The 26,754-nt window shown below is 40.4% G+C and overlaps 1 protein-coding gene across 1 annotated transcript; it reads right to left on the bottom strand.

Moving 5' to 3' along the window:
- Positions 1 to 24: 24 nt before the first annotated feature.
- APOBEC2 (apolipoprotein B mRNA editing enzyme catalytic subunit 2) lies at positions 25 to 24,464 on the bottom strand. The gene is made up of 3 exons (XM_089514729.1): positions 23,036 to 24,464; positions 1,761 to 2,308; positions 25 to 562 (listed from the first exon to the last, which is right to left on the bottom strand). The coding sequence occupies exons 1-2, from the start codon at positions 23,167 to 23,169 to the stop codon at positions 1,768 to 1,770; spliced, it is 675 nt and encodes a 224-aa protein (XP_089370855.1). The 5' UTR covers positions 23,170 to 24,464; the 3' UTR covers positions 25 to 562; positions 1,761 to 1,767.
- Positions 24,465 to 26,754: the final 2,290 nt, after the last annotated feature.

Here is a 26,754-nt window from a genome sequence, read left to right as displayed (position 1 = left end):
AGAAAAATATTCATTGAAGGTAACTTTGGTAAAGATAATTTGTTTTATTTTCTTATTTGTTTTTTTAACCACATGAACACTTATAGTAGAACCAGCATTGTGTTCTACTTGATGCATTTGCCTTGGAGCAATTAACCTGCATGATAAGCTACGGGTTTTAGTTCTGCGTTATAAAAAGAAATTTAAAACATTTTAAACTAACAGTAATTTTAAAATCTCATTTTTTAAAAAAAAAATACACGTTGGCTAAATTTGTTTAATTTGCAGTATTGTTTCTCTAAAATGTGCAATGATGAAAGATTTGACTGCAGATCTTTAACTTCATTCCACCTTACCATTCTTTTTTTGTTCCATATGAACAGCGGCAGTGCAGATTTATGTGTTTCAACTACTAAATGCCTACATGCAGCACAGTAAATGTATTTTTAGTCTATCAGCAGAGTGGCATGTCAGCCAGAGACTTGTGTTTTTCTGTTTCGAAGTGGCTCTGGAGGACTGAATAGGGAGTCCCAGATGTCGAAGTATATCATGGTTGTCTCTCCACAGTTTTAGCAGATTTCTCCTGGGGAGAGAAAAGAAGACTTGGGTTGATGTTTCATTTTTCTCCCTCAAATGTTTGGAGTTAGACTTTTATTCCTGCATCCATTCTAAATTTTAAAATAGATTCCATGTGACAAAGTTGGTAGATAAAAATAATTACCTTTGGGCTTGTACAACTTCTCTATGGTTGCTGCTGCAGTTTTATAATCAGGCTGGTATTGGACTTTAGTTTTATAATGCTGCATTTTCAGCTAGTAGGTAAATGTTGGGTGAAAAATTGTTTCTATCTCTTCCTTCTCTAATATAAATTGATGTGTGTTGCAGCACTGAATTTGTGCTGCAGGAAAGGCAATACTGTTTGAAATATGCATCTAGAAGCTATGACTTATAAATTGTAATGCATACTCTTAGATGTAGAGCATAGGCACACAAGTGCCCCCTGTGTGGTGTTGGACTACAACTCCCATCAGTTCTCACCAAAGTGAGGTGGCTGCTTCCCACCAGCCCCAGACAGACATGATCATAGGCTAAAATGCTATTGTTTATATAGCGAAAACCATATGAAGTGTGTCCTTGTTGGAGACAATTTATTATTATTATTAACCTTTATTTATAAAGCTGTAGATTTACACAGCGCTGTACATATAATCTTTTAATTAGACAATGCTGACTTAAATGGATCAGTACCCCAGCTTTGCGTGCAGCAACTTCCTATGCTTATTTGCTAGTCACACTGAGAATATTTTAAAAGCCTGACTCCATGAGGTGGGGCAATAGTGCTTCCACATATTAACAAGGAAGTATGTGATACCACTGTCATATAGAGGATTTCCTGCATTGACTGCTAGTTATGAGGCAGGTTGCAGCATGGCTCTTCTGAAATGTGGCGGGGGTAGGTGTCTTCTCTTTTCTGCCCATCTTGAAACATTTTTTTTTAAAGACGGGGCAGGTCAAAATGCAGAGCTGGCCCTAGAGAGTGAAAGTCAAAATGAGTGAGGTGGCTACTTCAAGGAGATGATTATGATTCAGGGTTAATTGCATTCTTTTGGTGGGATTTGTGGCCTTAGACTCCAAAAGAACTTGTCCAGCCTTGAGTACTGTGTACCTTGACTTTCATGGTGTGGCACAATTTGACGTTTTACCTCAACAGAATATCTTGAGCTCACCTGCCAAGAAGTATTTTATTACTTGAAATTAATTTTCAGAGGTCATATACTTACATGAAACTCAATGCAAAACCTCAGCTAGTTTTTCTTCATAATACTGGAAGTTCTCTTGAATGTCCTCCCAGGGAGTAAATGCCTTTGCTTCCTCCCCTTCTTCCTGCTCCACAAAATTCTTCCAGATATATTCAAAGTCTTGAGGCTTCATGATCCTCAGTTTGCAGCCAGCTGTTTTCATTTTCCTCAGAGCAGCTTGGATGTCAGGTTCCTCCCACATGAAGAGACGGCCTACTGCGATGGAGAGTCGCAGGTTCTTGTTCTTCTGCAGTGCCTTTGTTATCCGTTCAGCACAGCCCACACAGGGGCTAGAAGACACATACCAAGTGACATTGTAGCGGAACCCTGGCTCGCAGGTGGGCAGGATGGTATTGAAGAAGCCATCTTCTGCATGGGCTGCTGCATGCTCATCCTCCAGATAGCCTTTTAAGGTTTTTGATTCCTTGCCTTGAATCTCTACAATATAGCACAGGAAGGTCTTGTTCCTGCCTGAACTGTATTCTACATTCTTGAACTGGAACTTGAAAAAGAAGGCTGGAAGACGTTCCCTGTATAGAAGAGTAAAAGTCAGTATTTATATCTACACCGTTTATAATATATAACTTTGTTCAGTAACTCATACTGCTCTGAATACATCTGATGTGAATTGATTTCAGAAACTGAGCATGGTCATTACTGGGATGGGAAATCAAGAGGGAATACCAGTGATTTCCAGGCAGAGCTAGGAAAGGACTCTTGCCCAAAACTCTTTGAGAGCCATTGCTGCTCAATATGACAGTTTCCACTATTTTTGTGCTAAGAAAATTTCACACTAGCACTACACACTTGTGTAGTACATGAAAAGTTAGAGGAGACTTGGACAATAGCTAAATGTCCTTCATGTGGTAATTCCATGTATTGAAATCACTTTACCATTTCAAGTAACCTGAAAGTTGAGGGTAGCAATTGGTGAAAATAACAAAGACTTGTGTTTAGAATTGGGAGCAAGAGTACCTGTTCACCCATAGTTGGTGGCCAGGTTGGCTAGGGATGATGGAAATTGTAGCCCAGCACATCTGGAAGGTACCAGACCAGGACATGCTCTTCTAGAAGATATGTTTGCACCACCTGTCATTTGGTTGCTGAAAAAAATCTGCACTCATTCCCATGTCATCACTGTTTAGTTTTTTATTTCTTCCCAAGGGTCGATAGTCTTAGGAGAACAGGTATCCTAATCTTCAGCATTTATTTTCCTGTTCTTTGTCCACTCCTCTCCCCTTTTCCATCAGAACTCTTTGTGCTTCCACACTAAATTTACAATTGTACCTGTTCACCCATATCGGTTCAACATCACTTTCCCCATTTATTATTACAAGGAGAGTGATAAATAATGAAATAAAAACATGATAGGTACTAGTTGCCTACACAGCCTTAGTATGGGCAGATTTTCTACCTTCTAGATATATACCTTGCAAAAGTAAAAATGTGTACTTAGGCCTGTTACAGACTGCCAAAATAAAGCTGCTTCGGGTCTCTTTGGAAGTATGCTATTTAAATGATGCATGGGTCCTAAGAGTCCGGAGGTCGTGCCAAAGCCACACTCCATTCCTAAGCGCTGGAGTGCAGCTTTGGTGCAGCTTCCAGATTCTTAGGATGCATGCATCATTTAAACAGTATACCTCCAAAGAGACCCGAAGCAGCTTTATTTTGGCAGTCTGTAACAGGCCATAGATTCCAAAGTGACATGTTGTGGCTTTGCATAGATGCTTGTGTTCAAAACTAAAAGTGGTTCTTTTAGTCCTTGGTTATACTTGACCAGTACTTCATGGTGATTTATGAACATGTCTCCAGACTAAGCTCCAAGACACTGAATTATGAGGGTCCCACAAATTGGAGTTGACTGAAAGGCATAACAAATGATGAATTAAAACTAATCCTTAAAAAATCTGTTTTATTTGTATAGTCATTTTGGCTTACTAGATATTAAGGCATGTGTCTTTATTTCTTTTCTAGCTCATTTATTACAGCCTCATCTTGGGCCATTCAGTCCTTCATTCCAAGTCTCACTAGGTAGCACTTAATCCCAATACATATTTTCCTTGCCCGCAGGAGTAAAACTCTACTCTGACCTTTCTGCAGCTTGGGTACTGACTCTGCTTGAGTCATATATGAGTCAGAGTTTGGAAAACTGTGTCGTGGTTGGAATCTATATTGCCCTGCAAAAACTCTTCATTCTACAGACTTGGTTTATTAAAATTATATATTAAAATTTCCTATTGGGAATGTAAAAAAAGTGGGAGGTGGGAGTGAATTTCATGCAGGACGTTTACAGTACTGCAATTATCTTTAATTTTCTCTACAGCTGTTCATCAGCTTGCTATACTATATCCATTATTTCACAGTTCTTTGGGATATGTGATCAGTTTCATTTGCTATTTATCCAGTTAATTTAGATCCTTCCTTTCTGCAGAAATGGACCCTCAAGTTGGGTAACAACAGTGCAGTTGAAATGAAGAATGAGTAGAGTTAAAACATAAAAAACAGGGTGGTACAAAACATATTAAAAAAACAATTGCAGCCCTCATCGGGTGAAACCAGCTAAGTGTCAAAGGTTTAGCTGATTAAAATGGTCTTTGCCTTCTAGTAGGAGGGCAAAGGAGAAGGAGTTAGCCTTGCTCCCCTCAAAATGAAGTTCCACAGTGGGACTGGCCACAAAAAAGCCCTCTTCATGTCCCCACTACTGACATGTCCAGTTGTCTCATTTGTCAAATTTGAGAATTATTCTACTCAACTAATTTGTCTTCCAGATTTTTATTCCCAGAATTGCAGGTCTCAGCTATATTGATTTTTTTGGTATATCTTCTATGACAGTGGTTCCCAACCTGTGGGTCGGGACCCCTTTGGGGCTCGAACGACCCTTTCACAGGGGTTGCCTAAGACCATTGGAAGACATGTATTTGCATGTAGCAATGAAAATAATTGTATGGTTGGGGGTCACCATAGCATGAAGAAGTGTATGAAAGGGTCGCGGCATTAGGAAGATTGAGAACCACTGTTCTATGAGGTGAACTGAGACAGCTGTTTTGAGGGCGATTATAGATGCCATCACCATGAAACATGAAGAAGCAGGGCTTTCCCTCCAAGTGGGAAGATATGCAATGTAAATATAGTAACATAGCTCAGTGGTAGAGCATGCACTTTGTGTGGAGAAAGTCCCAGGTTCAGTACCTAAAGGATCAGATAGCAAAGGATGCTAAAGACCTCTCACTGAAACCCTGGAGAGGTGTCACCAGACAGAGTCAACAAGCAATGGGCAATATAATATCACTGAAGTTTGTACAAGAGAATGCTCTGTGCCATGCCAATTTGTGGGTGGGTGCCTTTTGGACTTTGGGCACCAGAACATGTTGAATTGTCTTGCCAACAACTGTAACGTTGGGTTGCAGTAAAGTAACAAATAATAAAATGTCAGAGAATGGCATGTAATATCTAAAGTGGGGGGAATGCATATATGTATGCATTCCCCAATACCAAAGTAAGGAAGAGCCATAATGAAGAAAAGGTCTACTTACACACTGAAAATTTTCTAATTTCTTAGTGATGTCAAGTTAAACATGTACAAAACATTTGGAGCCATGTTGGAAGCATCATGATGTATTCCGCTGATAGAGGATACCACCCAGAACATCAATGTGAGATACAAAGAACAAATGTCATACACATTATTTCCAACACATTGGAAATAACACTTGTTCCTTGTTTTATATCCTTTAGTTGCTCAATTATGCTGCATTTTTTTAGAAGTTTATATAAAGATAGTATAATTGCTTATTAGGTATGGAACCCAATCTTCCAGGTCAAGGTCTATCAAGACTGCTCCATTAAATAATCCACTGTCATTCATTCACTAAGGCCTCCATTCTTGAACATGGAAAGGAGAAGTATGTTTACCCTAAAAGTGAATCAGTTAACGCCACACCAAAATGAGTCAATGTTATGTAGTCATTTGAACATTTGGACTAGGACACTGGAAGACCAGAGTTCAAATCCTCACTCATCCAAGGAAACCCACTTGGTGACCTTGAATAAGTCACACACACTCAACCTCAGAGGAAGGCGATGGCAAACCTTTTGTGAACAAATCCTGCCAAGAAAACCTATGCTAGGTTCTCCATAAGTTGGAAGTGCCTTGAAGGCACATGACAATACGATTTCATTAAAAAAAGGAGTAGAGAGTTAGTCCTCTGAGCATGTGCCATGCCTTTACTTTTAAACTGCTTCCAATAGGCCCTGGATATATCCAATCCTCTTACTAGTCAGTTCTATTGGTATACATGCAACTAGCATTGCGCCATGTTCTTCAGCTTCAGCTGATAACAGGTGATCCAACCAAAATGATATTCCTTTTGGCTTTGTTTGATTCCCATGTTTTAAAACTGGACTGTCTATCCACTCTGTTTTTTCCCACTGAATGTTTGACAACTTTATGCACTAGATATAGTCAGCTGTTCACCTTCAGAAATTCAGACTACAATAATCAGTACAGCTTGTTCAGTTATTTTGTCTACAGCAATGAAAAATGACAGCTTTTCTGGAATCATTAAAATCCATTTACTTCAAACCATAATAGTTACCTCCTAATTAGATTACAATTATGTGCTCTACATGAGGCTGTTTTTGAAAAATGTCCAGAAGTTACAATTAGTGCAAAATGCAGCAGCCATACTGGTGTCAGGTGTACATATTCGAGACCATATAACACCAATCTTACAAGAGCTGCACTGGCTTTGAATTTGCTTCAGGAGTCAATTCAAGGTGCTGATTTTGATGTTGCTGCTGCTGCTGCATGTCTTCAAGTCATTTCTGACTTATGGTGACCCTAAGGCAAGATTTGTTGGGGGGAGGTTCCTTTGTGGCTGAGAGAGTGTGACTTGCCCATGATCATGCAGTGGGTTTTTGTGGAAGAGTGGGGATTCGTTCCTTGATCTCCCAGAGCACTAGTCCAACAACCAAACCACTACACCACACTGGCTCAAGAAAGTCTTAAACAGCTTGTGTGTGTATGTGCCTTCAAGTCACTGGTCCACTTATGGAGACCCCATTAATTACTTAGAATTTTCTTGAGCAAGGAATATTCAGAAGTAGTTTTACCAGTTCTTCCCTCTGAAATCAGCACCTGCATTTGTTGGTAGTCTCCCATCCAAATACTATCTAGGTTCACCCTGCTTAATTTCAAAGATTAGATAGGACCTAGTGCCTTTAGCATATTTAGGGCTCAACTTTGGGCCAGGATATCTGAAAAACTACCTTGTTCCATATGACCCTGTCTTAAATTTGAGTTTCTCAAAGGAGACACTCCTACATATCCCAATATTTCCTGAAATTAGGTTGTTATATACACATAAAACAGCCTTCTCTGTAGCAGCACCCCAGCTGTTGAATTCTTTATGGAACAGAGGTTAGGCTGGCTACATCTCTTTTATGCTTCCAGTGGGCACTGCTGATCCACATAGCTTTTAATATTTGAAATTGTTCTGTTTTAAAATTGTGTTTTAGGAAGTTTTTTTCTGTATGTACTCGTGTATAAGTCTAAAAATTTTAATCAAAAAAATGACCCACAATACCTGGGCCAACTTACCCACAGGTCAATGCAAGTACAGTACCTTAATGCTTATCAAAATAGGAACCATCCCCTTCTCTGAGTAGAATGGAAAAAGACTATAGAGTTTAGTCAGTCCCAAGAGAGCCTAAAAGAAGCACCAACCCCCTCTACTCTCACCACTATGGTGTTACTGCTGGCCTTTTTTCACGTCTGGGTGGGAAAATAGGTTCATTTTGCATCGTTATCCTTTCCTTCATCATCTTTTGCTATGTGCCCCTAAGTTTTACGGTTGACTTACACAGGTTATACCAAAATCCATAATTTTGGCCCCCACACCTGCCTTCGACTTATACATGACATCAATTTACAGTTGAGTATATATGGTAGCTTGCTTTTAAAACATTAAAAATGTTTTAACATGTTTTTTAAATGGTTTAACTTTGCATTGTTTTAATTGATATTATTTGTACATCACCTCGGGAGCCTTTGTGGGCTGGTAGGTGATATAAAAATACTTAGATAAAGTTTTTCAGTAGATAGCAAATGTTCAGGTGACTGCAATGTATACTTAAAGCAAAGTAGAGAGACTTTAGAATGTTAAGTGACTGACTTGTCTCAGTACCATGTCTTCTACAGTGTTTATACCAAAGTGTCCAGAAAGCATGGTATAGATAGTCTCACCATCTGTGCTCTTTTTACGTTCTGTTTAATTGCAGTTAAGTACTGTCACAATGTACAGATTCATGTGTATATGTGTGTGCTGATTAAACCTTAAACAGAACTTGCTCCGGGGCTTTGAAGTCTCTGGCCTCAGCAGTCACAGACTGTAGCAGATGGCATGTGCACCCTGTGGCTCTGAAATGCTTAGTTATCCATCATTGAAAGGGCAAGGGAAAAAGAAGCCACATGTACTATAAATCAACACATATGCACACGTCTCTGACACACAGTTGTCTTTCAGGCTGTTTTTCATGCCTTTCAACTCCTCCTAACAGTAGCTTTTATTTCTAAATCAGCAATGTTTTCATTTACAGCATATTCTTATGTAATTGACAATAATATTGTATCTAAGGAATGTAAATAGGAATTTACTGAATAAAATATAGGTTTAAATTTTTTATATCATATTCAGATTTATAGTACACTGAATTTCTGAGACACAGTCTAGCTGACACTGGTTTTGATATGCTTAGTTTTTAGTGTGATAATGACAGTATTACAGTATATGCACATTTCTGTTTGAAAATGAGTGAAAATGTATGACTTGAAGGCACACAGCAACAACAGCACAACAATATGTGGAAATAGATGCATCCCATTTGCCAATGCTATATAAACAAGTTATCCCATATTACTCCTTGAAACAGATGCCAGAGGATCTGATGTTTAAAACAAGCGTATATATGAGAAAATACAACCCTATCAGAAGTACAGGATTCTTTCAAATGAGTCTCTTCAGGACCTGAGGTCTTTGGGAGAAAGGCCTTCTCTTGGGTCCTGTCATCCTTACAGGCCGGCTGAGTAAGGACATAGGATAGGGTTTGCATGGGGATTGCTCCCAGGTTGTGGAACCTGCCACTAAGATAGACCTGTTGTCCATCTGGCTTTTTATTAAATAGAATTACCGACTGGCTACTGAGGAGGGAACATTTAAAGGTGTTTTGCTTTTTATTTCTTATGTGTTTTTAAATGGTTTAATACCATAGAATTTTAATTGTAAAATTAGTGTAATTATATTTTAATATTATCACTTGAGGGTTTTTTTTAAAAACAAACTAACTTCTGCCTTCCCTTATCTGTTTCCATCTGTGCCTGTTTTCATCTTATTATGAGATACCTTGAGACCCAGTTCTGGGGAAAGGCAAAATATGAATCAAATAAGTATATGAACAACAGGCTCTCTCTTAGGGTTTAATTTCATCATAGTGTTTTTCATGTGTAGAAAGATGTGTGGAACTGCCAAGTGAATTTGTGAGTCAAGTTGGTTCATTTATTGTCCTTTTATTAGAAATTTCCCGAGAGGACAAAAATAATTTTATTGTTGTAGTGTTTTCTGGAACTGCAGGAGACCAGGGTTTAAACTGGGCAAGTCACATTCTCTCAGCCTAGCAGGAAGGCTGTGGTAAACTTTCTCTGAATAAACCTTGCCAAGAAACGCCTATGACAGATTTGTCATAAATTGGAGTTAACCTGAAGGCACATAACACCAATGTTTTTGGTGGTGGGATCTCTGGACCTCTTCAAAAAGAGACTGGATCGATTTACCTGCTGGGGATGTTTTATCTGGAGATTCTGCATTGAACAGGGCGTTGGATATGATGGCTCTTAGGACCACTTCCAGTTCTGTGATTCTGTGGCTTTGTTTCTCACAAACAATTAGTCTAGGAGCACCTCTATGGAAAATGGTGACGCATTAGAACAAATTGTTCCTTATCTGCCAGTCTTATTATTTATTAACAGTAAATAATATATGAATCAGGGTGCTATAAGAGTGTCAGGCTAGTTAGATATGAGACAAAATTAGGCAGGGGACAAGGAAGAATGATGAACATTGCACTGCATTGCACTCCTTGGTGTATGCATGAGATATAAGTATAATAAATATGATAAAGGCACAAAATAAATAAAGTTACAAAATAAACAAATACACATATGTATGCATGTGAAGAACAGCTTGTAAACTAGACAAACTGTTCCTCAAACAATTACACCTTTACTAGGGTTCTCTTTTAACTGCTCCCACCCCTTCTGTGGGTGGTTAGGCTGGCCCTCTCCCTTCTTTTCTTTCACCAGCATGGAAAGACATTTTTGTTTAAGCAGTCTTTTAATGTGTAAGCAGGACAGCCTCTTATTGGGATACATTGGCCTATTACAGACAGCCAAAATAAAGCTGCTTCAAGTCACAATGGAGGTATGGTGTTTCAATGATGCATGCATCCTAAGAGTCCAGAAGTCGCACCAAAGCCATGCTCCAGCCGTAAGGACTGGATGGTGGCTTTGGTGCAGCTTCTGGACCCTTAGGATGCATGCATCATTGAAACACCATACCTCCACTGTGACTTGAAGCAGCTTTATTTTGGCTGTCTGTAACAGGCCATTATTTTTCTTTTTTCACTTTTGTATGTCTTTTAAATTTATACTGTTCTATGTGGTGATTTTAATTATTTTCAAATTTTGTTATGAAGGTTTTTAATTGTCTCTGGGGAGCTGCCTTTGGTCCCACTCTAGAAGAAAGGTGGCATTTTAAGGAAATAAATAAATAAATAATTTCATGGATGCTGGAAAGAAATCTCATCATCTGGTGTCTCCCAGTTTTAGAAATGGAACTACAGGATGGGTGATCACCCACTGATTTAAGATAAACATGGAAAAAATGAAGTTCTTGGTGTTTCAGCCTCACTGTCCAATAGCCCTTCTTTCATGTCCTTTGCTATGGTTGCAGTGTTTCACAGTGGTTCCTGTTTCATTTGTCAGGAATCTCAGAGTCCTGCTGGGTGATTGTTCCTGTGCCCCTTTACTGGGGTAACTGCAACAGCATGTAATTTCCATTTTTGGAACATCTGTAGGATCTGTAGGTTCTTGACCACTGAAACTGCTCATCTGCTTGTCCAGGCTTTTGTTATGTCACACCTGGATTACAGTAATAGCCTGGCAAATTTGCCTTCTTGTTCTCTTCTTCCTCTGGCCTCAATTTAGACTAGTGCCATCTGGACTGTTTAAATCTCCCTGTATATAGGGTTGCCATAAGTGAGGACCTCCAAACCGGGACAAATGTAGGACAAATGCAGGACAACATTTTCAAATGTAGGACACATTTTTTTTTAAAAATGGAGGACACGCAAAAAAATTGAGGCTTTTTTAGAAATGTTAATATAAATGCATGTTTCTTAGGCATGATCAAAATGGAGGACATTTTGACATTATTCGTAGACAGATCACGGAAATGTACTTCCTTTTCTGGCCACCCCCCTCTCCCCATTCCAAACAGCACATTTGGGCATTGAACATGGCTTTATTTTAACATTGCCTCTTGCATATTTCAGAGGCTTATTCCACAAACAAACCCTTTGGTCAAGGGACTTTGGTTTTTCTTCATTTTGGCTTGTTTTGTCTGTATTCCTCCCCACTAAATAAAGGAGACATGAAATGGAGTTAATGGGTACAAGTTGTTAAACAAAAAAGTCTTGTGAGACTCTGTAGGCAAGAGGTGCACCATGTTAAGAACTGCATTAAGCACACTTAGGCTGCTGCCACACTGCTTTCACTCTCATCACTCCATCCTATGGAATCCTGGGATTTGTAGTTTGTTGTGGTGCCAAGGCTGGGCTTTGAAATCTCAGGCATAAGAGAGGCAAAAGGCTTGGGCTGCATCTACACTGGAGAAATAATCTGGTTTGAGACCACTTTAACTGTCTTGCCTGAATGCTATGGAATTCTGGGAATGGTGGTCTGTTCCAGCACCACAGCAGAATGGCAGTTAACCCCTGGAAAGCTCTCTGACCAAGGTGACCAATGCCCTCACCCCAAAATGTAGGGCACCCAAGCAAAAAAATGTAGGACATGGCCAAAAATAAAAGCTAAAAACACCCACATAATTATAAATCCATGCTTCTTAGCCATGATCCAAATGGAGGACATGTCCTGGAAAAGGAGGAGGATGCCTGGTCACCTTGTCTCTGGTCCAAAACACACTGCAGAAATAAAACAATGCTGGACTGAAATGCCCAGAGTTCCTCACAAAAGCTGCATCCACACTGAGGAAATACTGTAATCCAGTTTGAGAGTGACTTAACTGTCCTGGGTTAATGCTGGGGAATGCTGGGAACTGTAGTACATTGTGGCCCCAGAGCTATCTCTGACAGGGAGTCCCATAACCCTCCAAACGTAGTTGAACTGCAGTGCCCAGAATGCCTCCCCAGGTGCATCCACACTGAGGAAATGGTCCAGTTTGAGACTGCTCAGTGCTGTGGAATCCTGGGAATTGTAGTCTATTGTGGCCTCAGAGCCATCACTGACAGAGAAGTCTCAATGTCTCCCAAACACTAGCATTCCCAGGATTCCCTAGCACTGAGTTAAAGCAGTCTCAAAGTGGGTTATTATTCCTGCAGTGTGTGTGAGAGATATAAAAGCTAGGGACTGGATTCATTTGGAGGATCCCTGTGTCCAAAACACACTGCTTGGACTGCCAGGGCTCAGTGCTATGGAATCCTGGGAATTGTTGTTTATTGTGGCACCAGAGCTCTCTGACAGAGAAGGCCAAATGCCTCACAGACCCCAGAATTCCAGAGCATTGAGCTTTGGCAGTTAAAGGGGTCTCAAAGTGCAGAGGGGGGAGAGAAAAGCCAGGGAGTGTGAATGAGCTCTGAGAGGAGGAGGAGGAGAAGGAGGAGGAGGAGGAGGGAGGGAGCCAAGGGAAGTGGCCAGGACCACCAGAGGAGCCCCTGCTTTTCCTCATCATCGCAACCTTCTCACTGCTGGCAAGAGGCTCTGCCCCCAGCCAGGCAACGCCTCCATTCAGTCTCCTTTTGTCAAAAGAGCTCTGGTGCCACAAGAAACTACAATTCCCAGAATCCCATAGCACTGAGCCATGGATGTTTAGGGGGGGGTCAAACTATTTCTGCAGCCTTTTGCAACCCCAAAGCCTTCTATTATTTACCAGCAACTTGCAAGGCAAAATCTCTTCCTTCCAAGCCCTTGAAAACCAACCCAAGGGGAGGGGGGCTGATTGCTTCTTTCCCATTGGTCAGCTTCGGGAGAAATTTGCATATTACAAGGAAAGGTGTTTAGGGCCTCAAAAACGACCCTGTGATAAAGAATTACAACAATACTGAGTGGTAGACATTTAAAAGATGAGGCATTTAGACTCCCAGGGAAACAGGAACGATTGATGGCCTTTTTTTCTTTGCTCACTGTAACCTGAAAGTAATGCCTTTTGCAGGGTATATATACCAAGTGGGCTGGCAATAGCTCTGAGTGGCAGATGTCTTGAAGACCTGCTCTCTAGGCTTAAGTCAGGCAGGGAGGCGGGGAGGGTGCCACACAGCCATGGGGAGGGCTGGAGCTGCCTCCAGGGCCTTGCTGGGGGGGGGGAGGTCCTGGGGGAGGGGCCAAACTGGGGCGGGACCGTGTGGCCCTGCCCCAAACTGGGAAAGTCCCGCCCCCAGGCGGGATATGGCAAGCCTACCTGTATACTCACATGTTTCTACCTGCCACCACCACCATAGATCCCTTCGCTGGCTACCAGTTTGGGCCAGTTCCTGTTTCAAACCTTAGGTTTTTCTGTTTAGGGCTCCTTGCTCTAATCCCCCCAGTACCTGACAGATTAGCTACTATGATATGCACCATTTAGGTATTTAAGATCTACAGGCAAAGCATTATTGTTGCACACAGCTCTGTTAAGGCTGTAAACCTTTCAGGATCTGACTCTAGATCTGTGGAATGCTCTACTTTGGACATTCGGCTGGAGAAGGATGCCACCCATTTTTGTAAAGAGTTGAAGACTTTCCTCTTTGATTCACTGGATTAATTTGATGAGTTCTAACTTCTGCCGCAGGTTGCTGGGGTGGGTTGTGGCTTATGCGATGTTAGGGGTTTTATATATATTTATAGTGTTAACATTTTATTGTCTTTATGATTGTAAATGTTTGATGTACCATCCTTTGGTGGAAAGGACATTATAAATAAATGCTGTTGTTACTACTACTGTTATTATTACATGTATTCCCATGCACTTGTTTATTTAATGGCAGGAATGCAGAGCAGCATTTTCAGGGAAGAATTGGAAGTGAGTGATATGTTTAGACTCCAGTTGTTTTGTTCCTGTTTTCTTCAACTGCTGTTTTTACCATTTGGCCTCTAAGAATGGAAATAAGCCCCAGAACACAGAGGGCACAGTGTGAGTAGGAGGGGGAGCTTTCAGAGGAAAATGGCACCAAGTCTTCTACCTCATTCTGTCCTCTTAATTCTGCTCCAGTCACGCTCCCCTTGTATTATTTAGCAGTTACTGGGTTTGTGAGTATAAGGCACTGTAAAGTAATAAATGATGCATGTACCAGTAGAGAATTTATCCTGCCTTCTTTTTGTGTTTTTAATTTACAGATCCTTTGTCATACCAATTGTGGATATAAAATATGTTCCATGAATCTCTTTCTTTCCCCTACCACCTCCCCCGCCCCCAACTTGTGATCTCCAAATAGAAAGCTACTATGGAAAGGAAAGCATTTTTCATAGTACAGAGAAAGACAGAGTTTCTGTGCAGGCATGCCTCTTGGGTAATAAATGTATTCTGGAAAGTAAGCTGTCAACACTGCCTCGATAGTCACCTGTTCCCAGCATGTTAAGCAGTTGGCATTGCAGTTCAGCTTTACAGTACAGGCCACACAAATACTTTGAGGCATCTGTCTGTGTCATCATTGTCCCTGAACAGTGCTTTTCCCCCCTACACAAATCTTAGGTATTGTTGGAAAGCTGTGATTATTTTTCTGACCCATGGAAGCAATCTATTTGGTTTTAACAAGATTTTTTGTAACTCCTTATATTATATATATATATATTTAGGCTAGGTTCATTTTTGTTCTAATCATTATTTTCCTATTATCTAACAATGGCATTGGATTACATACATTTTTATGGCAGAAAGTGCTTAATGATTCATAGCTTGTTTCTAACTAATGCTACTAACATTAGCATTTACAAGCATAGTATTATGGGGTGATTGAATTTCATTCTTAAGTGCTATGTATAACTGGTATAAAAACCCCTCACAGAATTAAATTTACATAGCATAATAGATTTTGGAGTATGCACTTCATAGACTTCTTTAAACATTAAAGCTGAGTTGTGTAAAATGGAAGACTTTCAGACCAAAGGTACACATACGTTTGATTCAGAAAGTGTATCCCAGAATCCTCCAGTCAGCATGATCAGTGGGATTATGGCAAAAGTAATCCAAAAAAGTAACTGCTGAACTCTGGTTTGATTATTCATTAAGTGGTATCCTTGGTCCAGCCGGGGTCCATTATACCTTGGTGAGTAGCTTATGCTATTGGTGCTAATTAAACAAAATTTCCAGCCTGAACAATAGTAGTAATTAGATAATAGCTCAGTGCAACCAATTTTATATGATGGTTTGTGACTTCAGGTAATTCACAGGATAAACTAAACATGTACTGGAATGTGGCTGTGGAATGTGGAAGGACCTACAGAAATCAAATAAGCAGAACAGCACTTCAGCTTTATGATGTTGGTGGAGATAGATAGAGTTTTTCCAAGTGCTCAACACTTGTATAACAGCCCTTTAAAAGGAACCCATTGATGTTACTTTCACACACAACTATAGTGCTGAGGTTGAGAACTAGCTTATTCTAAGGCTCATTAGTAGTTTCATGAGATGCCAGATGAACCAGGATCCTTCCACTCCACACTTAACTGTGTGCTGCCAGGTACTTCTGAATGGGAGACTGGAGACTTGTTAATGAACATAGCTTGGGACTTCAATATTCGAAGGAGCAACTCTCCATGTACATGCCTGCATGAGACTTGGAAGTCTGTTAGTGGGGCCCCTCTGTGTACCAGCTCTTGGGACAATAAATTTGGAAGGGCATGGGAGACAACCTTCTCAGCTGTAGCACACTGGTTATGGAATATCCTCCCTCAAAATCCTGATTGATACCAAAACCAATGTCATACATTCATTTTTTGATTAAAGTCTTTTTGCCTTAACTGATTTTATCCAATTTGTGCACGTGCTCCAGTCAGTCTTATTTTAAATTGTTTTAACTACCAGTAGTTTAAGATGTTCAGTTTTAAATGATAAATTATTTACAATATGTTTAGTCTTTTAAATTATTGTTTCTCTTATTTATTGTCCTGAATTTATGTTATTGTACACTGAACCAAGATCCTCAGATACAGGGTGGGATATAACTATTTTAATAAATAATTAATAAGTAGACCTGGCTAATTGCTCATCATTTTTTAGCCAAATATTCCACTCTCCCTGGAAAAGAATCAGGTGGGATCAGTTACTTTTTCTGTTTAATTTGATCTCTTTCTGGCACATTACTACATACTTGACCCCCCAAACAACACCACACCACGCCCAAAGCTATTAAAAATTATTCCATATTCTTGATCCCTTAGCGGAGCCATTTGAGTTTTGAAGGTGCTTAGTGCAGTGGCTTAATATGCTAGGATGAAAGACCTGGCAATATTTTGTGTGGCTTTGTCTCCATGGAAAAATGGCTGCTCCTTTTACTTTTGTCATTTAAATTAAGCAGCTGTGCTTCTAACCGAAGGTTGAATTTCTGGCCTTGAACTTCATTTGTGGATCCCTGACTCTCTTTGCATAACAAATAATGCTACAATTAGTCATGAAGAATATGTGGATTACATTGGCATCTTTGCCAAGTCTAGAGCTTTAATTTGTTGCCATTCCCCTTTCAGCCTTTCATCTCTAATTCCCACAGTGTTTCTGCTTAATGTGCAAGAACAACTGGGGACCAGTGTACAAAATCTGAATGTAGTCTTAAAGTATTTACTAACAACATTGGCCTTTAAATGGTCTTTTATTAAAGGCTATTTAAACGGACAATATAGCAGCATATGAAAAGAGCTCTGAAAAATGCTCTTTGCAAGTGTACATAGAAACTATGGATTAGAAGCCAATAGAAATAATGTGTGTGTGTGTGTGTGTTTTAATTTTATTGTACTTTGCTATGGGTAACATCCATAAAACAGCATCAGTTTAGTTTTATAAACTGAGCTCCTTACAAAGTAAGTGTGTACATGTTTGCTCCATAGAATTCAGTGGGATTTGCAGTTATGTATTTCTGCATAGCAGGAATAGATAGTCCTTCCAGTTTCTTCCATCTTCCAACAACTGGAGTGCACTAAAATGTAGCAATCTGGTATAGGGAATATACCAGCTCTAACGGTGTTCTCATTCTCACAGTAGTACTGTCAAGGTAAATGAATCCAAGAGGATGGGGCAGGGTGTGGTGGCAGTCGTCATGGATTCCTGCCGCCATCGGTTCCCTTTCCGACCTGACCAGCAGCTTCACTAGAACTGGAAGGGCTTGCTGGGAGGCAGCAGTGCCCCATTCCCACCAGTGGCCACAGCAGGCAAACAGCGGGGATGTCCTGGATGACAGAGGAAGGTATCTCGGGTGTGTGCCAGGCAGCATGGGCAGGAGGGGGAGGGCAGATGGTGAGCATCCCTCTTTGTCTGCTGCCACTTCTCCTTCTGCCATCCCTTTGCCTCCCCTCCTGCTCTTTCCTTATGTTGCCTCCCCTGCAGTTGCTGCCTGCCTGGAGGTGACAACATGAGTTACCATGCTGGGGTGGCCCCAACCTTAATGATCCCACTTTTTCTGTAACTAGAGTATACATAATATCAATAGTGATATTACTTACTTTTCTATACCACTTTGTACTGCTAAGCACTCTCTTGGTGGTTTAAAATGTGTTAGCCAGTTGGCCCCAATGAGCTTGGATACTCATTTTACCGGTCTACAAAAAGGATGGAAGGCTGAGTCAACCTGGAGTTTTTGGGGATGGAACCCACAAAGTTTTGGCTGCAATACCAGCATTTAACCATTGCGCCACCAGGGCTGCTTGTGTTGCATTAAAGAACATCTGCTTGTAGAGAAATGAGCCCCAAATATGAGTGATACCACAATCCCTAAATTGCACTGCATACTTTGATTTCAGGCACCAGATGAGAACATAATCAGTCAATCATAAACATGTGCCTACACACATACACAATAAAATAGTAGAAAGAGATTATTAAAAAGTTGTTAATGCTGCCTCTCCCAAGGCCCTTCATTAGCATCACTCATTTGTCTTCTCACTTCCAATGCAAGTGTTAGAAATTTCATCACAAGTAGTGACACTTCTGAGTCAATCCCAGATTAATTTACCTGGTGGAAATACATTTACACTTCCCTCTCTCTTTCTTCAGGTAAGTATAAAATCATAAATGTTGGAAGAGATCATAAGGGCCATCCAATCCAACCTCCTGCCATGCAGGAATACCCAATCAAGGCACTCCCGACAGATGGCCATCCAGCCTCTGCTTAAAAACTTCCAAAGAAGGAGAGTCTTCCACACTCTGAGGGACCATGTTCCACTGTCAAAGTATTTAGATTCATGTATCTTGTGTTTTTAATTCCGATTATTCATCATTAACAATTGTGCCTATGTGCAGGAACACATGGGACCACCATAAATGAAAGTTCTCTTTCAGTCTTTCATTGTGCTTGGTGGAAAAGTTATCACTGGCCATATTAGCTGGAGCTAGGGGAATTCTGGGAGCTGTAATCCCAAAAAAGTAATGTTTCCAAATTCTGATCCTTGGAGGAACAGTATTTTGGTTAGAAAGATCTGGCTGATAGACAATTACTAAGAGCCAGTCAACACCCTGTTAAGAACAAATCTTGATTGACCTTTTGAGATGCAATATCAAATATCCCTCTGTTTGACTGGGCAGCAAAGTACTTTGCCACTGCTAAGAAGGGAGCAGGATTTGAACTTTGTCTTACTCCATTTTGGGAGCTATAGCAATTGACTAATATATTTCATTTCCATTGCAGAAGTATGTTGTGTAAGTGAATGCATCTATAGGAGTCTCAAGTAATTTACATGGCTACTTCAGGAAGAAGTCATAATACTCTAGAAAGAGGCTTAATTATAAAGACTGGTCAGATTCCCAGCACAGTTTCCATAGCTGCACCTGTCTGGGAGCAGCATTAAAAAAAGAAAAGAAAACCTGCCAAGATAACATGAAACTTTCTTAATCCAAGGATAGCAACTGAAATACTTGAACTATTATGGGATAATTAAGCAGAAATGCCAGTTACATTTAATATTTTTAATTCCTTCGTTAGCTGGATTAGAGGCCTCAATCATATTGAAGCTGATGAATAAATAGAAGATTTGGACTGAGATTCCTGCTGGCAGCTGCAGAGGTTATGTAGTCTTCAGTGCTGCTTTTTTATGGGCTGTTAAAAATGTTTTAAAAAGCTGTATTGTGGGAAATGTTCAAAGCTTAAGCAGAACCACAGAGCTGATCTTGTGTATTCTACTTCCATGAATTAGATATTACCAATAAAAGCAATTTGGTACAATGAGTAGTTATTTGAACAGAGGTCTGCGTTCAAATGTCATCTCACTGTGGACATACTGAGTGGCCTTTGGCTAGTAAGAATTTCTTAGTTTCTGTTCTCTATATGAAAGAGATGTCAGTGATTACAAATATGGGAAACATTAAGGAAAAATTGCCTACTTTGCACTGCAACTGCCAGAAAGGTAGGTTGTTGTGAGGTTCAGATAAAACCAATTACTTACTAGTTTGACCTCTATGGAGGCAAGATAGGAATGGGATGTGATCAAGTGTATTAAAATATTATCTCAAGTTGACTGATGTACAGAATCAGTGAGTCAAGGACACTAAGAAAATATGTTATGTACAGCAATATTTATCTTCAAAGTACAGTCGGCCCTTCTTATACACGGATTTTTTATACACGGATTCAAGCATACACGGTTTGAATATGTTAAAAAAAAGTATAAATTTCAAATATCAAACCTTGATTTTCCATTTTTTATAAGGGACACCATTTTGCTATGTCATTATATTGAATAGGACTTGAGCATACACGGATTTTGTTATACACGGGGGATCTTGGAACCAAACCCCAGCGTATAACAAGGGTCCACTGTACAAGCTGGAATTCTTAATGTATTATTTTAAATGTTGAATTATCTTCATAGTAATCTTGGTCCTAGAACTGTTGGGGCTAATTCTCACCAACTAATGTAACAATCATAGATGAAGCAGTTTAATTACGTTTGGCTGTTCTATCTCTAGTCATTGCAAAAACACGTGTAGTTATGTGTACACAAACATCTCAAAAACATAATCTATCAGCATTGTTAAGATTTATTTCAGCATTAGTGTTTGTGGATTTCAATTTACTTCTTCAGGTGCACTGATGGAATACAGTATTAAAGACAAAGATATAATAGTACAGTTATAACATTGTGGGGAGGCTGGGATGAGAGTGCAGTAGGATACAGAAAGATACCAAATTGCAACCCTGGTTTATGGCAACAGTCACTATTGGTATCTTTATCCTCTATTCCACGCCTACAAACATGTAGCTGTTTTTAACTACCTGTGGCTTTAATATTACTTGATCAGTGTCTCTGAAGTGGATTGTAATCCATGAAAGCTCATGCTAAAATCAGTCAGTCTAAAGCTGCTGCAAGATTTTCCCCATCCCTCTTTCCTGTTTATGGTATATGTTTATGTTTCCTGTTTATGGAGATGTTGTTTTTTAGACTAGGAGTTTTTGTTATTGTGTGCCTTCAAGTCGTTTCCAACGTATGACAGCCCTAAGGTGGACCTATCACGGGGTTTTCTTGGCAAGTGTCTTCAGAGGAGGTTTGCTAATGCCATCCTGGAGACTGGGGAGACCCAGGTTGATATTCTTACTGTGTATGCTTGGTCTATTCACTGCCAACCCATACTCCCTTGTGGCATTGTTCAAGAATAAAATGTGGTGGGGGAGGAAATTACCAGATCATCTTGAGCTCCTTGATGGAAAGATGGAATACTAATACCATGAACAAATATTTCCTATTCTCATTTCCACCAAAATTTATTGCTCCTTCACCTTTCTTTCAGTGTAAACAATACTGTCAGAACTAAAGACTCCACACTTCCACAATCCTTTTTGAGCCTTGAACCAGCTTATCAAAAGCAATTGCTAACAGCACATTTGAAAAATATCTTTAACAAGACCTACATGCAGTATGTTTAATCAGTTTTATTCATATCCTACTTAAAGGAAAGTTCCACTGCATTTGATTAGTATGTTTATAAGATTGGAGCCATAGCATCCTAGTTCTAAAGATTCTGTCATTTGTGCTGATAAAGTTAATACTTACAATTTGGACCAAAACTGTAACCTTCTATTATTTTTAGTAATACAAAATTAATACAATTTGGTCTTTATGACTACAGCCTGGAGTGGCATCGTTCCTTAGACCAGCACATGATGATACCCATCAAAAGAGTGGAAACTTTAAGAATTTACAACTTGCCCATATTCTGGATGGAAAAAAAGCATTATCTCCAGGGTTAGCTGGAAGAGATGAGGCTTAGAGATGAGGCTTGGAGGAGTTTCCTTCCTTCCTGGAGCAGCACTCTGAGGGTGATGCTGGGGGATTCCCACTCAACTCCTTGACCATTGGTCTGTGGAGCTCCTCAGGATTCAGTCTTGTTCCCTATGCTACCTAACATCCACATGAAACCACTGGGAGAAGACTGGAATTTTGGACTCAGGTGTCACTGATACACTGATGATACCCAATTCTATTACTCCTTTTCACCAAATACCAAGGAAGCTGTTCCTGTGCTAAAATAGTGCTTGGAAGCTGTAATGAGGGCAAACAAATTGAAGCTTAATCCAGACAAGACAGAGGTGCTCCTGGTCAGTCAAAAACAGATCTGGGAATAGGTATTCAGTCTGTGTTAGATGGGGTAACACTCCTCTAAATGCAGGTTCTCTTGGCAGGCTTGCAGTTTGGGGGTACTCCTGGATTCAGCTCTAAACCTGAAGGCCCAGGTTTCAGCAGTAACCAGGAATGCTTTTACACAATTAAAGCTAGTGTGACAACTGTGCCCATTCTTGGAGAAGTTGGATTAGGTCATGGTGGTACATGCCTTGGTTATGTTCTGTTTGGATTACTGTAATGCACTCTACATGGGGCTGCCTTTGAAAAGTGCTCAGAAACTTAGGTGGGTCGAAAGAGTTGCAGCACACAACTCCCTTGTTGCAACAGCTGTCTTATTATTAATCCTGCTCTTTTCCCAGAACTGGGACTCAGAGTGGCTTTACAACATTTATAAACAATACAATTAAAAACATAGAAAAGATTCTCAGATTCATTTGGTGGGAACAAGAGAATAGGGCTTCTCAGTGGCTGCTCCCAGACTTTGGAACTCCCTCCCTAGAGAAGACAAGATGGCCCAGTCCTTGCTTTCTTCCTGTCAGGAATCCAAAACATTTTTAGCTGCACCATAGGCAATATTTGCTTTGTGATTTCAATCCTGTAGCTGGGCATTTTTCTCTTTTGTGAAAGAAAATAATAATTGAAGTGGCATTAAAGATAATAGCTAAATTAATGGATTTGCCAGTGATATGCTTTGAGCTCATCCTACCTGAACAACATTTAAGGCCCTCTAAATTTTTACCTAACTGATCCTTTTACCTAAGTCCAGGTTAGTACTTGGATGACAGATTGCCAACAAATACCATGTGCTGTAGTCCGTATTTCAGAGGAAGGAACTGACAAAACCACTTCTGACTAGTCCTTGCTTAAGACAACCCTAGGAAATTCATGGGGTTGCCATAAGTTGTCAGATGAATTGAAAGTCTGTGTGTGTGTGTGTGTGTGTGTGCGCGCACGCACACACACACACACACACACACACACACACACACTTTGTTACAAAGCTCTGATATAATTTCCTTTTCTGTCTTTAATCGGGGAAAAAATCAAGCAGAACTCTCCTTTTGAACAATCTGCAAATACCCAAGAATCCCTGTGCAAAAGAAGGGGAAAGCTTCTTTTGACTTCATGCACATTGCCACCATCTAAAGTGAACTGAAAACTGCTTTCTTACCCGGTCACAATTTCAAATGGTGGCAGAGGCTCCAGCTTTGGCTTCTCAGCCTCCTCTGCATTTTCTGCATTTTCTGCATTTTCCGTCTTTTCACCATTCTGGGAGGCTTGGGGCTGCTCCTGTTTCTCAGCCATCCTGTTGCAGCAGGTACCCAAAGATCCTCACTGTGGCCAAGAGCTCTGCTCAGGCTTCAGAAGCAGATATATGAGAGTAGGACGGGGTGAGGGGAGGAAGAGAGTGAAAGGTTCCAGTTGTCAGGAGCTATATATGGAATGGGAGCATCGGCTGGGATGGGAGCAGGCTAGGATGACCCCAGCACTCTCCGGTGTCGCCTGTCCTTCACTTTCACTCTGGCCCTGGCCTCTCTACCCTCTCTTTTATTTTAAATATGAAATGAAGGATTCTGTGTGGGTGGTTTAGGTCATGGATGGAAAATCCTGAATGCAGAAGGAACCTATTTATCCACAGCTCTGACAGGAACCTGGCTCCAAAGTTGGAAAGCTACACACTGCTATATGTTTTTGGATTTGCCAGTGGTGCTCTCTTTCTGCCCTTGAGAGACCATCCTTTCCTCAAAAATAGACAGGAAGAGGCAGGTGCAATGCCACCATTTTTTTCATGGTTTCAATTGGTTTTTCAATGTATTGATTTGAAAGGGTTTTATTGTTGTTAAAATCTCATTTACATCCCTATCATGAAAAGCATAGAATTTTTGTGTTGTTAACCACCCTCAAGTCGATCCCGACCCATTGGCGACCCTGTGGATGAGACATTTTCAAGACTCCCTGTCCTCCACTGCTCTGCTTAGTTCCCACAAATTCATACCCGTCATCTCCTTAATGGAGTCCATCCATCTAGCATGTAGCCTTCCTCTCTTTTCACTTCCCTCCACCTTTCCTAGCTTTATTTTTTTCCAGTGAGTTCTGCCTTCTCATGATGTGTCCAAACTACAACAACCTCAGTTTTGTCATCTTGGTTTCTAGGGAGATTCTGGTTTGATCTGCTCTAGGACACTTCTATTTGTCTTTTTGGCCATCAATGGGATCCTCAGCACTCTTCTTCAGCACCACATCTCAAATGAGTTGATTTTCTTCCTATCATCTTTAGAGCTTTACACTGCAGAAATAGTGCATTTTGAGACCACTTTAAGTAGCTCCATCTTATGGTTTCATAAGCAGGGAATCAAACCCTGGTCTCCAGAGCTACAGTCAAACACTGTACCATGCTCGCTCTGTTTGGTGTCTAACTGTAGAAATAATACACTTTGAAACAACTGCTGTAGCCCCATCCTATAGAATCCTGGGATTTGTAGTTTTACGAGGTCTTTAGCCTTTCCTGCCAAAGAGTGCTAGTGCTTTACAAAACTACAAATACCAGGATTCTGTATGATGGTGCCACGGCAATTAAAGTGATATCAAACTGCATTATTCCTACAGTGTGAATGCACCTGAGTAAAGCTAAGAGCCAGTATTGATTTTACATCGGTGTCATACATTAAAAAATCCAAAGACATAGTCATGTTAGTCTGGGAAATCAGTATGCAAAAGCATCTTGTAGCTCCTTTGAGACTAGCTGACAGAAAGAAGCTGTTAGTACAAGCTTTTGTAGACTTGAGCCTACTTCTTCAGATGCATAGGATGGACATTAAAAACACACACATTTGAGGTGTGATATTCCAGTAAATATCTGAATCACTATTGATTTAGATACTCTTGATTTAGATACTAGATAGCAAACCTACTGGACAGGAAGATGTGTCTTCTCCTGAAAATTTGAGACGTGCCAAAACTTCCTTACCTTACCAAACTTGAACCTGAAATTTTCAGATCTTGGGAGCCTTGTTACCACTGCACCACTCTTGTTTTCATCATTACTGTTATAATTGCAAAATGAATCACATTGGTTGAAAAGAACTATCAGGGCTTTTGTCTTTTGAAGACTGGTTCTCTTGCATCTGTACAGTCCATCTGGCTGTGAATATTTTGCTTGGTTGGAAGCTAAAGTCAAGTCTGGACCAAGGACTCCTACAGAGAGATTGGAGCTATTAAAATTAAACACATTGAATGTGGAGGCAATTGTGGGCAGGTAGAAATCATGTTGCTTACCAGAATGGGACTCTGCTTGAGATTTGGAAACAAGAAAGAAACAAATGAATTCTTTGAAATGCAGTGAATTTGAAATGTAGCAGATTGGGTATAGATCTGGAAGAAGAGAAGCTTAGTCAGCTGATCTTGCCTATTGGAGCTTTAGTAAGGCATGCATTTATTCCAAAAAGAATATATATTGTACAGGGCTAGGCTGCACATTTTCATAAGCACACCTTTGGAATAACTGTATTACTCCACATTGAAGTATTCAAATCTTTTTGACAATGGTGATTCCCTGGAATGGCTTTCAAGTAGGATTTAGGCTATAAAGGTTTAAAATTCCACCATTCATGTATGTAACCGTGGCCTGTTACAGACTGCCAAAATAAAGCTGCTTCAGGTCTCTTTGGTGGTATGCTGTTTAAATGATGCATGCATCCTAAGAATCCAGACGCTGCACCAAAGATGCACTCCAGTCCTTAGGACTGGAGCGTGGCTTTGGTGCGACCTCCGGACTCTTAGGACCCATGCCTCATTTAAATAGCATACCTCCAAAGAGACCCGAAGAAGCTTTATTTTGGCAGTCTGTAACAGGCCCATATTAATAATACAAGGCAGCACTCATAGTATGTACACCTACGTAGGCCTTGCTCCCTTAAATTTTCAGCCCTCTTCCCCCACCTTCCATGTTCTTGGATACTGCTACACTGACCTTGTTATTCCAAAATCTTAAAGTAATCTTGGTTGTTTTCCACACAGCTCCAAACTGCTCCGGAGGGAATATCCTTTCAGAACAGTATGGGATAGTGTGAAGAGAGCGGCGGTAGCCAGATAGAACTGGTGAAAAGTTGGTGGCCCACTTTGTATGAAACAAAAATAGTTTTCTCTTGCCACCTCCTCTTCGTATTTATATGATAGGACAGGGAATGTATGCCCCTCCCGATGTTGTTGGATGACAACTCCCATGAATGCTAAGCCAACCTATCATCCAATGGTAAGGGATGAGGGGAGCTGCATACCATCATCATCATCATCTGGAGGTCCACATGTTCACATCAATGCTATATGGGATTATTAGTTTTCCCTTCAGAACATTTTAAAAAAAGACTAAAAATATTTCTTCAACACTGCTTTTGTTGCAACTGGACCAAGTCACACAAGGCAAAAACTCAGTGCTATGGCCTAGTGAAATGACATGGTCCCTTTGATATACTGCTGCTCAGATGCTGTTGTTTTTAAATAAGACAATGACAACAAAGGTTATAGGATATTCTATCTATTGGCTTTGATCTTATGCAGAGAGGGATTCTTTTAATGGTATGGAATATTTTCCTTAGAAAGTGTATTGTTTTCTTCCCCACAGTGGTAACTATGTTCAAATACCAGCACTCCAACCTTTGACATTTTAGGGAGGAATTGTGGAGATGGGAATCCTGAGCTGATGAATGATTGCTCTTCCCTCCTCCTTTTCCTCATGTCCCTCTGACCCACTTTATTTTTGGAAGCTCTTGACTGCTGGATTAATCAGGGTCCCATCATTCCTACTGCTTTAAACTTTCACCAGAGCCAGCCATGTTGCCCAGATCAATGCTGAGCTTTAATCTAATCTCTGGAATGTGGTCTTGGGGATGT

Source organism: Sceloporus occidentalis, unplaced genomic scaffold (genome assembly GCF_023333645.1).
Source record: "Sceloporus occidentalis isolate IW3139 unplaced genomic scaffold, rSceOcc1.0.p SCAF_3, whole genome shotgun sequence".
NCBI lineage: Eukaryota > Metazoa > Chordata > Lepidosauria > Squamata > Phrynosomatidae > Sceloporus > Sceloporus occidentalis.
Note: the sequence above shows the minus strand (reverse complement) of the source record. Positions and strands in the feature narration are given on the sequence as shown.